The following is a 14,570-nucleotide window of genomic DNA, read 5'->3' as shown; positions in this document are numbered from 1 at the left end:
GCATGTCAGTCGGTGGAACCAGTCTCACGTAAGCGTACGTGTAAGGTCGGTCCGGGCCGCTTCATCCCACAATGCCGCCGAAACAAGATAAGACTAGTAGCGGCAAGAAGAATTGGCAAAATCGACGCCCACAACTACTTTGTGTTCTACTCGTGCATAGAAACTACGCATAGACCTAGCTCATGATGCCACTGTTGGGGAACGTAGTAGAAATTCAAAATTTTCTACGCATCACCAAGATCAATCTATGGAGTTTACTAGCAAAGAGAGGGAAGGAGTGCATCTACATACCCTTGTAGATCGCGAGCGGAAGCGTTCAAGAGAACGGGGTTGATGGAGTCGTACTCGTCGTGATCCAAATCACTGATGATCCTAGCGCCGAACGGACGGCACCTCCGCGTTCAACACACGTACGGAGCAGCGACGTCTCCTCCTTCTTGATCCAGCAAGGGGGGAGGAGAGGTTGATGGAGATCCAGCAGCACGACGGCGTGGTGGTGGAAGTAGCGGGATTCCAACAGGGCTTCGCCAAGCGCTGCGGGAGGAGGGAGGTGTGTCACGGGAGGGAGAGGGAGGCACCAGGGCTTAGGTATTGCTGCCCTCCCTTCCCCCCACTATATATAGGGTCAAGGGAGAGGGGGCGTAGCCTTGGCCCTTCCTCCAAGGAAGGGTGCGGCCAGGGAGGAGTCCTTCCCCCCCAAGGCACCTCGGAGGTGCCTTCCCCCTTTAGGACTCTCCCTTTTCCTTATCTCTTGGCGCATGGGCCTCTTGGGGCTGGTGCCCTTGGCCCATATAGGCCAAGGCGCACCCCCTACAGCCCATGTGGCCCCCCGGGGCTGGTGGACCCCCTTGGTGGACCCCCGGACCCCCTTTCGGCACTCCCGGTACAATACCGATAAAGTGCGAAACTTTTCCGGCGACCAAAATAAGACTTCCCATATATAAATCTTTACCTCCGGACCATTCCGAAACTCCTCGTGACGTCCGGGATCTCATCCGGGACTCCGAACAACTTTCGGGTTACCGCATACTAATATCTCTATAACCCTAGCGTCACTGAACCTTAAGTGTGTAGACCCTACGGGTTCGGGAGACATGCAGACATGACCGAGACGACTCTCCGGTCAATAACCAACAGCGGGATCTGGATACCCATGTTGGCTCCCACATGCTCCTCGATGATCTCATCGGATGAACCACGATGTCGAGGATTCAATCAATCCCGTACCCAATTCCCTTTGTCAATCGGTATGGTACTTGCCCGAGATTCGATCGTCGGTATCCCGATACCTTGTTCAATCTCGTTACCGGCAAGTCTCTTTACTCGTTCCGTAACTCACATCATCCCGTGATCAACTCCTTGGTCACATTGTGCACATTATGATGATGTCCTACCGAGTGGGCCCAGAGATACCTCTCCGTTTACACGGAGTGACAAATCCCAGTCTCGATTCATGCCAACCCAACAGACACTTTCGGAGATACCTGTAGTGCACCTTTATAGCCACCCAGTTACGTTGTGACGTTTGGTACACCCAAAGCATTCCTACGGTATCCGGGAGTTGCACAATCTCATGGTCTAAGGAACTGATACTTGACATTAGAAAAGCTCTGAGCAAACGAACTACACGATCTTGTGCTAGGCTTAGGATTGGGTCTCGTCCATCACATCATTCTCCTAATGATGTGATCCCGTTATCAACGACATCCAATGTCCATGGTCAGGAAACCGTAACCATCTATTGATCAACGAGCTAGTCAACTAGAGGCTTACTAGGGACATGGTGTTGTCTATGTATCCACACATGTATCTGAGTTTCCTATCAATACAATTCTAGCATGGATAATAAACGATTATCATGAACAAGGAAATATAATAATAACCTATTTATTATTGCCTCTAGGGCATATTTCCAACAGCCGCATCACGGTGGCGCGCCTGATGGCACGGTAGACTCCTTCAACTGGAGCTCATCCACGATGGAGGCCTCCCCAGCATCCCTGCAGAAAGGCCTCGGTTCCCTTGTAACCCTCACTGCTTGGGCAATCTGGAAGCATCGGATTGCTTGCATCTTCGACAACGAGCAACCCTCGGCCTCGCTCCTGGTTAGGTCTATCAAAGAGGAGGCACGCCGATGGGTGATGGTGGGTACCTGTGGACTAGCTAGCATCATTCCCTCAACTTAGGGGTTGTTCGGTAATCCTCCCACTCCGTGAAATCAGAGAATCTGTGGAGCACCTCCTTCCCCACTCCGTGGTTTTGAACTGCCGCTCCTCCAGCTCCGGGAACGGAGTTGTGGAGGGGAGGGAATTCGAACAGGCCCTTAGTCTTTGTACCCTTGGTCTGAACAACCCTTTTCTTCTGCTCATCGGCACCCGCTACTATGCCCTAGCGTGCACGTAGTCGTGGACTGCCAAACTCATGTATTCGAGTGTCTCTCTATCAATGAAATAATATGCCACAAGGCATATTCACGAAAAAAGGGAGGAGATCCGACATGCAGAAAATGTGGAAGGGCAGCAACCTACAGGTGCTGCGTTGCATTACCCAGTTGTACGTATGTATGGCATTGAAAAAAAATAGTGCGCTATAGCGTCACTAACACGCTATAGCGTATTAAAAATTGCCTCGCTAAATATATCGGTGTACAACGTCTCGCTAATAGCACGCTAATAGCATATTTTGAGGTCGCCGCTATTTTGCTGTAGCACGCTATTTTTTCATTGTATGGTCGCCCACCGTGTTGCTTGTATAGCCACGCTACTGGTAGCTCCAAGGAGCCTTCTTTCCACGGGCGTATTACCCTGCACAAAGTCCCTTCTTGGCTGCTAATCACGCCTCTCCAAGCCGTAACTGCCAAGCTCTAGTGCCGGGATGGACCTTTTTTTCATGGTAATATGTGTCTCATTCATATCATAAAGAACAAAATACAAATCACGTAAGAATCGACATGACAAAACTAAAAAGATAGCAGAACATCTCTGAGCTTGACACCAACTCCCGTCACCTGCCTCCGGCACCACCACAGCAGCCACGGAAAAAAAGAATGACGGATCGCCTCCTCACCCGAGTTCGACGCGGCTCCATCGCTGATATACAGCTTTGCGGATCTTCTAGGTGGCTCACCAAAAGTAAAGCCATTGCCGTTGAACGAATCAGACCGGGGCAACACCCCGGACACGCCATCGAACTCCAGATCTGGCACCCCACCACGACTAAGACGCCGAAGGAGAAAACCATATCTGCCATCCACGAACCACGAACCCAGCACACGTTCCGTCTTCCAGATATCGTCGATGCAGACCACAATCTGCATCCGCTCCTCGACTACCTTCCAAACTGCACGCCGACGCTGGAGCAAACGCCATCGCAACGGCGGAACCCGAGGACACAGGTCTACCACGAGGATGCCGCCACCGTCACGCCATCCTTAATTGAACAGGCTAGTTTTCAAATCCATCCCCAATCACAGGACTTATGTCCTCGTCAGGAAAGAATCCGAAGAATTTTTATTCAACGCTGTCATCGCCGCCGCCGAAGCGAAGGTGATGAACAACCTAAAAACCTAGACTACACGGGAATAAAAACGATTCATGCGCGTGAATCCGGCGACCCCCCTTACAACCGACGACCAAGGTCGCTGACGGAGGGGAGCCACCGGAGGACGGCACTGAAAGATGGCCTCTCCTGGCGGCGGCTAGGGTTCCAGCCGCCAGGGAGCAGGGAGGAGAGAAAAACGAGATAAGGGGCCGGGACGGACTTGGTACCTACAACAGCCTAGCTGCTGGCTCCATGTATGTATGCAGGCCATTGCTGCCTACATGCTTCATAGAATTAAAAAAAAGGAGGGTCACAATATTTATATCCAATGTATACATCCGGTACATCAGTACGTGTATATTAGCTCAATCTGTATACATACACACTGTTGTTCATGACCGGTTGATTGGTTAAACTCGTGGGAATCCCAGCTCTGAATTCCTGAATCGTCGCCATCCATCGGCGCCATTTTCTCTCGGGCATATAGAACCCTCACGTGCTTTTCCGTTTTTCAAGTCCATTTATTCCACGCGAGAACCAGCAGCCTCGCGCGCATCTCTGTCACCTATGCTAGGCAGCTGCGTTGCTGCCGATAAGATCTTCATTGGCGTAGCACCGAGAAAATATGTCAACAAAATCCCTATTAGGTGACTAGATCAATCTTTGCAGTTGTCAAATAAAAGATGCCACGTAACTGTGTTCAGCATGAGCTAATACTAGTACTTGTCCTTGATCATATCATGTTATTCAGTCGATACTTAGATTTGTTTTTTGTTTTTGCGGGTGATACTTAGATTTGTTTGGCACCACAACAATCGTAGTTACTAAGAGAATGACTAATAGTGTAGCCTGGCTATATGTCATCTATACTTGACATCTATAGTTACTCACAATTATAATTTGTATTTTTTCTCTCTACCTTTTCTCTTTTTCCGTCTTCACATCTATTGTATTTGCCTTGAAGGTAATGTATATGCAAGGCTTTTCCTTAAGAGCCGACTCCGTTTATTGTTTCATCTCTTTCTCCTTCACATAGACAAGGAAAAAATGTAAGCGGACTATAAATCTGCCATTATACTTGCTCTAATGCGCCATCTTAGCGCATGTCAATATATACTACCAGTACAAATATTAGGCTTCGTGCATCACTTGATGAGAGACGGGGGTTATCCTTATTTTTAAAAAGAAGTACTAATAGGTTAGGATCGTCATGTGGCATGCTTGTTCCTGGCTCCTGACAATTAACATAGGTGGTGATCGAGCGGTACACTACTAATCCTCGACCCCATATGCTACTTCTAGTGAACTAGTATTATTTAACTTTGTCTTAGAATAATGAACTATTATTTAACTAGGTCTGGATACGTACGTCTTGATGGTGAAGTGTCCAAGGCCCTGTCTTTCAGTTGGCATATCAGCAGTGATATGGTCTATCTGAAATTGCAGAAATGAAATTTGCTTTGAACGTAAGAGGATTCTAGATCCTTCTATGATTCTGCATAGATCATGTGTTTTGCTTAACTCTTTGTCTATATTGCAGAAAAATCAGAAAAGACAAAGGGAACTGACATGAGGGGTAAAGCTGCTCGAACAAGTTCCAAGTGAAGTTTTCAACGCAGCTAGAGGTTGGTGCCCCGGAGTTCTTAAGATTACAGGTGGCTGAAGAACAGGAAGATTCTGTAGGGATCCTATCTTGATGCCATCCGAGCTGCTGCCAAAAAATGAGGATCTGCATCTTGTTGTTTTTTTAGAGCGATTTTATCTTTGGTCTAGTCGTGTTTCTCATTTTCTTTTGGTGTGGCTGGAGAGGGGTTGCGTCCTCACTCTCCAAAGGCTTTCCGTAGTTTTTGCTAGAATGATTTATGTGATAAGTAGGTTTACTTTGGCTGTATCAAAGAGTGGGGCATTCCGGAGGATGAGCTTCACGGAGCTCGTCTTCTGAAAAAAAATATCATATTTTTAAAGTTTCATAAAATTCTGAAAAACATTCTACACGTTCATACGGATGTATTTTTACAACTGTTACAGTCCGACGATGAAATACATTATGTTGAGAGGTAGCACACAAAAAAGACAAATCCGTGCATTTTATAATAGTGAATGGTGTGTATATTGTTCACCATTTTCAGAATCATGGTTTTTGCTTTTTACTATAGCTGTCTTTTATAATTTATATCAACTTCAAAATTTATAAACATGTATTATACATCCATATTGTGAAAAAAAATCGAATTTTTGAAACTTCAAAACGTAATTTTTGTAAAGAAGCTCCACGTACCTTGTCTTCCATTTAGCATTTTCGTGTATTGAAACTACAACTAATGGAAATCGGGGGAAACCCGTTTTGCTAAAAGAAAAGAAAATGCTCAATCGAAGGAACGGCCTAGATAGTATAGACGACAATTCCGCAAAGAAAAACAATAGTAAACGACAAGCTCAGACGGTATAAAAGAAAAGGTAGAATTTGGCAAGAATGTGTAAGGCTGCGCGGATCACTTAGCCGGTGCACGCCAGCCGCACGCGCCTCCTCCGGCCGGCCTGCGTTGCCTCGCACGTACGGTACTCATTTAGATCGGCCCCCTCTTCCACCACGACGGAGGCACCAACGATAGCAGCATCTGCTTTGTCAGTTTCGGCGTCACACGCTCATCTACTGGTGGCGGCACTTCGTTGCATGTCACGGCTGACAAATGAACACGACCTTCCTTTTTACGATCCAGGCCACGAAAAGTACGTGCACCCGGCCGGCTAACTACTATGACAGATATCTTCCTTGATGCTTTCCAGGAAGCAACCGGGAATTAATTCGTTCGTCTGAATCGAAGGCGTCGCTGTCTTTACATTTGAAAGTTATATTTACAGGCACCGTTTTCTACGGCGGTGGTAGGCCTGCCGTCCGCGGCAAAGAAATGATCCAAAGCGAACCCACATCTTCCTTCTTTAATTTTCCCTTCCCGCACAAGCAAAGCCTTTATAAACGGACCTAATTTGAACAGCTTGTCTTGCAATTCAAACACGAAACGAACCGCACGAAAAACGCCGTTCACATCTCCAAAAGTCCCAACTAGAAAGAACCAATTCGTTTGCTTAATCGAGAGTGTACAAATCGACCTCTCAGTCTCACCGACCCCTCGGCCCCACCGGCCGGTCGGACCACCGACCAAATCACCACCACACAGTACTCATCCGTCAACATCCCAGCCGTCCATTTCAGGGGACACCAAAATGGACAAACAAACAAATAAACAAATAACAAATCAGCATACGCAACACCGTATACGTACCAACATACGGTGTATGCATGATTCTACGATGCACGTACGCGTATCTACAGCCTAGGCTCTCGCGCGGCCACACGGTTTACACGTGCGTGCTCTACATTGCACGCGCAACAACCGGCGCTTCAGCTCCGCTCCGGCGCCCGGTACGGCGTCCACGCGCCCAGCGGCGACGGCGTGCCCTTCCACGCGTGCGCCGGCGTCCGCGTCGTCATCGCGCCCGGCGCGTCGGACACGCGCCACACCTTCACCGACCCGTCCAGGCTGCCGCTGTACACCACCCACCGCCGGTGGCCGTCCGCGTCGACGGACTCCTCCTCGTCCATGGCCACGCACTTGACCGGCCCCGTGTGCCCGCTCAGAACGGCGAGGCGGGAGTGGTCGGCGCCCTCGCCGCGCCGCCACACGTAGATGGTCCGGTCGGCCGAGCCGCTCACGACGACGCGCCCGGCCACCGCGAGGGACAGCACGGCCATCTTATGCCCGCGGAGCGCCCCGCCGTTCCTCGGCGCGCTCTCCCGGTCGGCTCCGCGCCGCCACTGCCAGTGCGTCACGGCCCCGTCCGACGAGGCCACGTACACCACGCGCGCCTCCGCCGCAACGGCGATGGCGGTCACCGCGCTCTCGCCCTTGCGCAGCACCCGCTCCATGACGTGCCTCGTGGCGCCGCCCTTCCCGTCCTCCCGCCGCCACACCTTGACCGTGCCGTCCGCGGAACCGGTGAACGCCAGCGCGTCGAACCCAGCAGCGGCCACCGTGTTGACGGCGTCGTCGTGGGCGCGCACCGACTCGAGGCACCGCGAGTCGGACACGCGCCACACCTTGAAGGTCCTGTCCCACGACCCGGAGTAGAGCAGCCCGGCGTCGGCGTCCAGGCTGAGGCACGAGACAGCGTCGAAGTGCCGCAGCCACACAGAACTATGCCGGCGCCGCGTCTCGATGTAGTGCGACGGCCTGACGGAGCTCCTGAGAAAGTCCCCGAGCTTCGGGAGCGAGCCGACGCGCTTGTGCACGGCGGGGTCCTCCGCGGACGCGCGCCACACGCGGATCTTGCCGTCCTGGTGGCCGGTGTATATCCTCCCGTCCCCGGCGACGACGATGGCCTTGACGAGCCCGCTGCCGCACTGGAACCCGGCGAACTCGCGCCGGTCCCTCCACACCCGGACGTTCTTGGAGTCCGTGCCGGTGTAGAGCAGGTCCCCGGCGGCGGCGAGAGAGTACACGTGCCCGTCCTCCTTGACGAACGAGCCAAGGAGCCCCGTCTCGTCCGCCGCGCCGGCCGTCAGCGCCGCCCCGGCGCCGAGCCCCGGGAGGTTGACCCACGGCGACGCGACGTACGGCGACGGGGACGCCGTGGCCGACGTGCTCGCGCTCCCGCTGGTCGTGGGCGAAGGCAGCGGGGAGCACACGTCGTCGCTGGCCGCCGCCACCGCCGGGTCCGGCCGCAGGAGCTGCAGCAACTTCTTGTGGTTCCTCATGGCACAACGAAGAATCGTACACCACACACAAACGCAACACCAGCCGCCGACCGTTCAACCAAGTATCGAGTCTCTGCGACCTTGGAGCGATCGAACCGGCTGCCAAAATTACCCGGTGAGAAACCGAGGAGGGAAGGGAGAAGGAACCGAGGTGGGATGTCGAGAGTGACGCTTTGGCGGTTCGGCGAAGAAGAAAGATTTTCAGCTGGGATGGCGCTGGTGCGCGGGGTATATATAGCGGCAGGCGAGCCGGCGGGGTGGCGGTCGCGCCAGGTGGACGGCCGAGGTTGCTTGGGCCTTTGCGGGGAGCACGTGGTCCGATGGGCCGGGCGGGACACGCGGCGGGCTGCGGAGGGGGTGCGGTACAATGATTTGCATAGCGGCGCAGGTTGGGTGAGTGGTGCAGTGTTGGTGTTGATGGTGGTGTGGTGTCCCCGCGAATCGCACTGAGCCACACGATCGATCGTACGGCGGGAAATGTCAACTTGGCGTCAGGATTTGAATGCAGTTCTCGTGTAAAAAGTTGGGATGCCACGCTATTATTAAGCTTAGACTGCTGCATAGTGTGTGGATACGTTGAGTACTCAAGCAAAAGTCAAACCCAAATCGCTAGGAGTAGACGGAAAAAGATCGACGATTTGGCAGCGAAATCTCCAGGTTGCAAGGAAATCGTATCGGTAGCAACGCAGCTGCCGCTGCCGCCGAGCTAGGTGACAAGTACGCCGCGCTCATTTGACTTGACCTGCAACCACAGCCACACGACAGGCCGGGTCTAATATACTAATCTCAGACGCTAATTATAGACGCAGTACTTTGCCCTTTGACAAAGTCTCGGATCACACGTGAAAGCTATACTACGTTAAATGAACTTGGTCCATGTTGATTCGGCTGCTTTGGGGCGTGTTAACTCGATCCTTCCCAGCCGGTGTGGTGTGGAATCGACCTGACGTGTCGACCTGGACGACAGAGACGCTAGGTTAGCAGCTGGTGCGTGCGTTGATGAGTTATTACCGGGTTGAAAAACAGAAAACATGTGACGGTCTATCCGTGAGAAAAAATGGCGCGGAAGGATCGCGACAATGTGGTGAAAGTCACGCGCGACCAAGTGACCATCACCGGTTGATTTTGGATTAGGGTACGTACGTGTACGTACTCGTGATGTCACCTACGAGTGTAATTACTAGTACAAAGCGGGACTCCAATGAGATCAATGAAGCATGATTTGTGTACATCATATGAAAACTCATGCATGCATGTCACCCGAGTTAGTTTGACAGCTTCTAGAAGCTTTTCTTCTTCTTTGAGAAGCTTTATCATGCACATGCACCCGTACGTACGTGCAACAAGGGTCCACGTGAATGCATGCAATACATAGCTAGTGCCGCACTGCCGCCACAAAGCAGCACGCGCGGTGGGTGGCCATACCTACGTAGTGTTGGTTGATGCAACCCGACCAGGCGGCTGCTCCGTCCCGGCACTTTTCTGCTCCAAATATCTCCTTTCCGAGCTTTGTGATCTATGAACCGCTGGCCCGGCGCCACGTGCCCCGGCAGCAGCACACCGAACCTCCATCGCCATGTGCCATGTGCCACGCCCAGCAAAAGTAGATTCGCTCGCTCGCTCGCTCGCCATGGCCATCAGCCCACCATCATCTCAGATCAGACGGACCGCGCACACTGTTGCTGCACGCAAAGCGAATGTAGCCCGCCTAGGCCCGCCACTGGGCGCGCACTGGATGGATGGATACGCGACTCCGCCGATGCGAAACGACGACGGGTCGATCGATCGACCCACCACACAACCAACAGATCCCAACCAACAGGAGATCGCGCGCGCCGCTCGGAGAGGCGACACGTCGCCGGGGGACCGGCCGCGGGCGCCGCGGCGACAGCGACCGCGCCTGACGTGACGGGCCGGCGAACCACGAGCGCGCGCGCCCATCCGTCGGTGTCTCACCAGTTTTCGGCTTCAAGGTCTCGGGCGCGGGGCTTTTTCTTCCGGCTCGTCGACCGATCCGGCGAACCCCGGCCGTGCCGTGCGGCCGCGGTCAGTCGGCCGATGGGTTGGACGGTTATACAAACTTCCACCGGCGGCATGCGCGCCGTGTCGAGCCAAGGGTACTTCTTTCACCTTGGAGGCGAGGCTATCTACCCGGATCGCATGTTTCGAGCGGACGACAACGGTCGATCGAGTGGATAACGACCGGGACAACGTCGATCGCATATCTTTCCTTTCCCAGGCCTGGCTAGCTTTGCTGCTACAACCGGAGTACAACACGACGTTGTTTTTTCTTTTTTCTTTTTTGCATGGCTACAACACAACGTACCGAAATATGCGAGGATCAACTTCGTCCATGTGTGTAGAAACTCAAAGCGCATCTCAAATCAATATATCAGTGAGAGACTTAGTAGACACGCCCGGTCAGATGCTTGGCTGAAACCGAAGTATGGTTACGTGAAATTAAATGTTGACATGGGATTTGATAGTGACACACTCACAACAACATTTGGAGCAGTTATCTGGGATCATAGGGGAAAATTTATAGCGGCTGCTAATGAAAAGATAGGCCTTTGCTTTGACTCGTTCACAGCAGAAGCAATTGCAGTGAGGTTTGGTTTGAATATTGCTAATACCGTCGGATGCAGTAAGATTGAAGTGAATTCGGATAGCATGGAGGTGGGGAATGCGTTGAGCCAAGGGTGTTCTCCTTCAGTCGCTTCATCAATTATAGATTGTTGTTATTTCATGTCATTAGATTTTTCCCATGCCACTTATGATCATTGTAATAGAGAGCGTAATCGAGTAGCTCATGAACTGGCAAAGTTATCTAGGTTTTCTTCTCCGAGTGTTTGTATGGATAATGCTCCTGATGAGGTTATCCCTTTACTTGTAAACGATGCACTAGTAGAAAACAGGGCTTTCGTTCGGGCCTGGCCAGCCCATTACTCCCGGTTCCGCACGAACCGGGACCCATGGGGTGTATTAGTCCCGGTTCGTGAGCCCAGGGGGCCGGCCGGGCCACTGGTCCCGGTTCGTCTGGACCTTTTGGTCCCGGTTCAAGGCACGAACCGGGACCAATGCGCCTCGCCCCTGGCCCATGACCATTAGTCCCGGTTTGTGCCACAAACCGGGACTAAAGTGTTTGTACACGAATGAAAAATAGCTCAAAATAATTTTAGGGTCCTATAGCTCAAAATAATTAGTACATGCATGAAAAATAACAAATGAAGTCAGAAAGGATTGAAAAATGATGATGTGGCTTTGAATGGTGCATTTTGAACACACAAAAAGTCAGGAGTTCAAATAAGTTTTAAAAAATGAAATCCCTTTGTAACAGACGAGTTTCCGGATGAAATCCTGATACTTTGAAAGAGATTGTCCGTTTTGTACACGAAGTGCATCCAGTTTTTGCCGTAACCCTCTCAACTTTCTTGCACATGCTATGTCGATGAAATGATGATACCATGCCAACTTTCAACCTTTTCAGAGTTCATTTGAAATGCTTTTCAATTTTAGGGTCTTATAGCTCAAAATAATTAGTAAATGCATGAAAAATAACAAATGAAGTCAGAAAGGATTGAAAAATGATGATGTGGCTTTGAATGGTGCATTTTGAACACACAAAAAGTCAGGAGTTCAAATAAGTTTTAAAAAATGAAATCCCTTTGTAACAGACGAGTTTCCGTATGAAATCCTGATACTTTGAAAGAGATTATCCGTTTTGTACACGAAGTGCATCCAGTTTTTGCCGTAACCTTCTCAACTTTCTTGCACATGCTATGTGGATGAAATGATTATACCATGCAAACTTTCAATCTTTTCAGAGTTCATTTGAAATGCTTTTCAATTTTAGGGTCTTATAGCTCAAAATCATTAGTAAATGCATGAAAAATAACAAATGAAGTCAGAAATGATTGAAAAATGATGATGTGGCTTTAAATGGTGCATTTTGAACACACAAAAAGTCAGGAGTTCAAGTAAGTTTTAAAAAATGAAATCCCTTTGTAACAGACGAGTTTCCGTATGAAATCCTGATACTTTGAAAGAGATTGTCCGTTTTGTACACGAAGTGCATACAGTTTTTGCCGTAACCCTCTCAACTTTCTTGAACATGCTATGTGGATGAAATGATGATACCATGCAAACTTTCAACCTTTTCAGAGTTCATTTGATATGTTTTTATAAACTAAAAAGCTTTTATAAACCTCTAGTATTTTCGTAAAGAATTAAAATTTAAACTATTCAAATTTGGAAACTAATGGAGTAACAGAAAGTTTATAATTATTCTGAGCTAAAAGCAAAAAAGAATAAAAAAATAAAGCAAAAATCAAAAGAAAATAAATAATTCAAAAACAAAAAAATACCGAAAAAATAAAAAAATGCCGCCTAATGGGCCACACGTCCTGCATACGACTAGAAACCCATCTGCACATGGGCCAGGATGCAGGCCCAATAGGCCCAACATGGCAGTGACAAGGGTAGGCATGTAATGCCTGCATATTAGAGAGGAGCTCAGCACCTGAGCTGCAACGCAGCTTATAAACAGGTGCTGAGCTCTCTCAGCTAGCGAGGTGGGACTAAACTTCCCACCGCGCACCGCGCCAGCACATTAGTCCCGGTTGGTGGCTCCAACCGGAACCAATGCTCCCCTTTGGTCCCGGTTGGTGGCACCAACCGGAACCAATGCCCACCCTTTAGTCCCGGTTGGTGCCACCAACCGGGACCAAAGCCCTCTGCTTCCCGCCCTTTGGGCTGGTGAAAAGAGGCCTTTGGTCCCGGTTGGTGCCACCAACCGGGACTAAAGGTGGCATTCGTCCCGGTTTGTGCGTTGAACCGGGACCAAAGCCTTTGCTATATAAGCCAGCACTTAGGAAATTTTCAGATTTCCATCGCCAGTTTGCCCCCGCCCGATGACGCCGCGAGCTCGATCTATGCCGTCAGGCTGCCCCGCCGCCGTCGCCCGTGCCCCCGAGCCCACGCCATCGCCCGTCGCCGTCGTCCTCCGCCCCCCGCCGCCGTCGCCGTCGGCCTCCGCCGCGCGCCCCGAGCCGTCGCCCGTACGTCACCGTCGCCCTCCGCCCCCGGCCCGCCGCGGGCGCCGTCGCCCTCCGCCCCCGGCCCGCCGCGGGCGCCGTCGCCCTCCGCCACCCACGCCGTCGCCCTCCGTCGCCCGATGTGAGCCGCCGCCACGCCACGGCTCTGTTTATTTTTTTCATATAATTTGTATTATTTATTTTTCATTGCATTTTTTCATATATATAATGTATATATATATATGTATGTGGTAGCTATATGATGAATGGATGTGGCTATGTATGTATGAATATAATGCTCATACAATTTTTTTGTTTATATACGTTTTTTTTCATATATGTATTAATTTTTTATTGAGATTAATTATTAGTACTTATCGATTTTAGGTTAGTGCTTAGTAGTTGAACTAGTTGATTTAATAAAACTATTTTATTAAATTTTACTATATATAGAAGTAGTTTATTTTTAATAAGAACTACTTTATTTTATATATTTATAGTAAGTGCTTAGTAGTTGAACTAGTTGATTAATTAATAGAACTATTTTATTAAATTTTACTATATATAGAAGTAGTTTATTTTTAGTAAGAACTACTTTATTTTATTTATTTATAGTAAGTGCTTAGTAGTTGAACTAGTTGATTAATTAATAAAACTACTTTATTTTATTTATAGTAAGTGCTTAATTAGTAGTTGAACTAGTTGATTTAACAAAACTAGTTTATTTTACTATAGAAGTAGTTTATTTTTAGCAAGGAAATTAATAGAACTAGTTTGTTTTTTTAGTTAAAGCAATTATTCCTGCATCGACGTCGACGATGCCTATCCCGCATCCTCGTCGTCGACTCGGCGGAGGAGGCCGGCTTGATCAGAGGGGCCATGTCCGGGACTGGGCTCCGCCGGGCTGGTTTTGGGAGGTGCTACCTTCCGGTGGGCGTAGGTTGGTGAGGAACCAGCCCGTCGTTGACCCGATCCTTGTTTGGTGGCGCTCGCGTGGGCCAGTGACGGTGCCGAGGCTTCCGGACACCGCAGAGGTGGTACGTCACCATGTCAGCGAGGAGGACCAGCACGTCCGTCGCTACATGGTTGCGTTGGAGGGCAGGTTCGACAATACCTGGCAGGTTCTTCAGGGATCTCACTGGAGCTATGATCCTGTGATGGTTCCGTCCCTTTGGGTGTCCACCGCCCGCGCCGATACCCGTCGGGCGCTACTGTTCTAGCTGTACTAGCGATGCTATATG

The 14,570-nt window shown here is 50.2% G+C and overlaps 1 protein-coding gene across 1 annotated transcript; it reads right to left on the bottom strand.

Moving 5' to 3' along the window:
* Nucleotides 1-6,605: 6,605 nt before the first annotated feature.
* LOC109736645 (protein JINGUBANG) lies at nucleotides 6,606-8,497 on the bottom strand. Its single transcript, XM_020295859.4, has one exon. It carries the CDS (start codon nucleotides 8,294-8,296, stop codon nucleotides 6,944-6,946), a length of 1,353 nt encoding a protein of 450 aa, XP_020151448.1. The 5' UTR covers nucleotides 8,297-8,497; the 3' UTR covers nucleotides 6,606-6,943.
* Nucleotides 8,498-14,570: the final 6,073 nt, after the last annotated feature.

Source organism: Aegilops tauschii, chromosome 5 (assembly GCF_002575655.3).
Source record: "Aegilops tauschii subsp. strangulata cultivar AL8/78 chromosome 5, Aet v6.0, whole genome shotgun sequence".
Classification (NCBI taxonomy): domain Eukaryota; kingdom Viridiplantae; phylum Streptophyta; class Magnoliopsida; order Poales; family Poaceae; genus Aegilops; species Aegilops tauschii.
The sequence above is the reverse complement of the archived record's forward strand: the minus strand, read 5'-3'. Positions and strand labels throughout refer to the sequence as shown.

What these genes read in the sequence shown, in the direction of transcription:
- LOC109736645 (XM_020295859.4), bottom strand. Translation starts at nt 8,296, where the DNA reads ATGAGGAACCACAAGAAGTTGCTGCAGCTCCTGCGGCCGGACCCGGCG.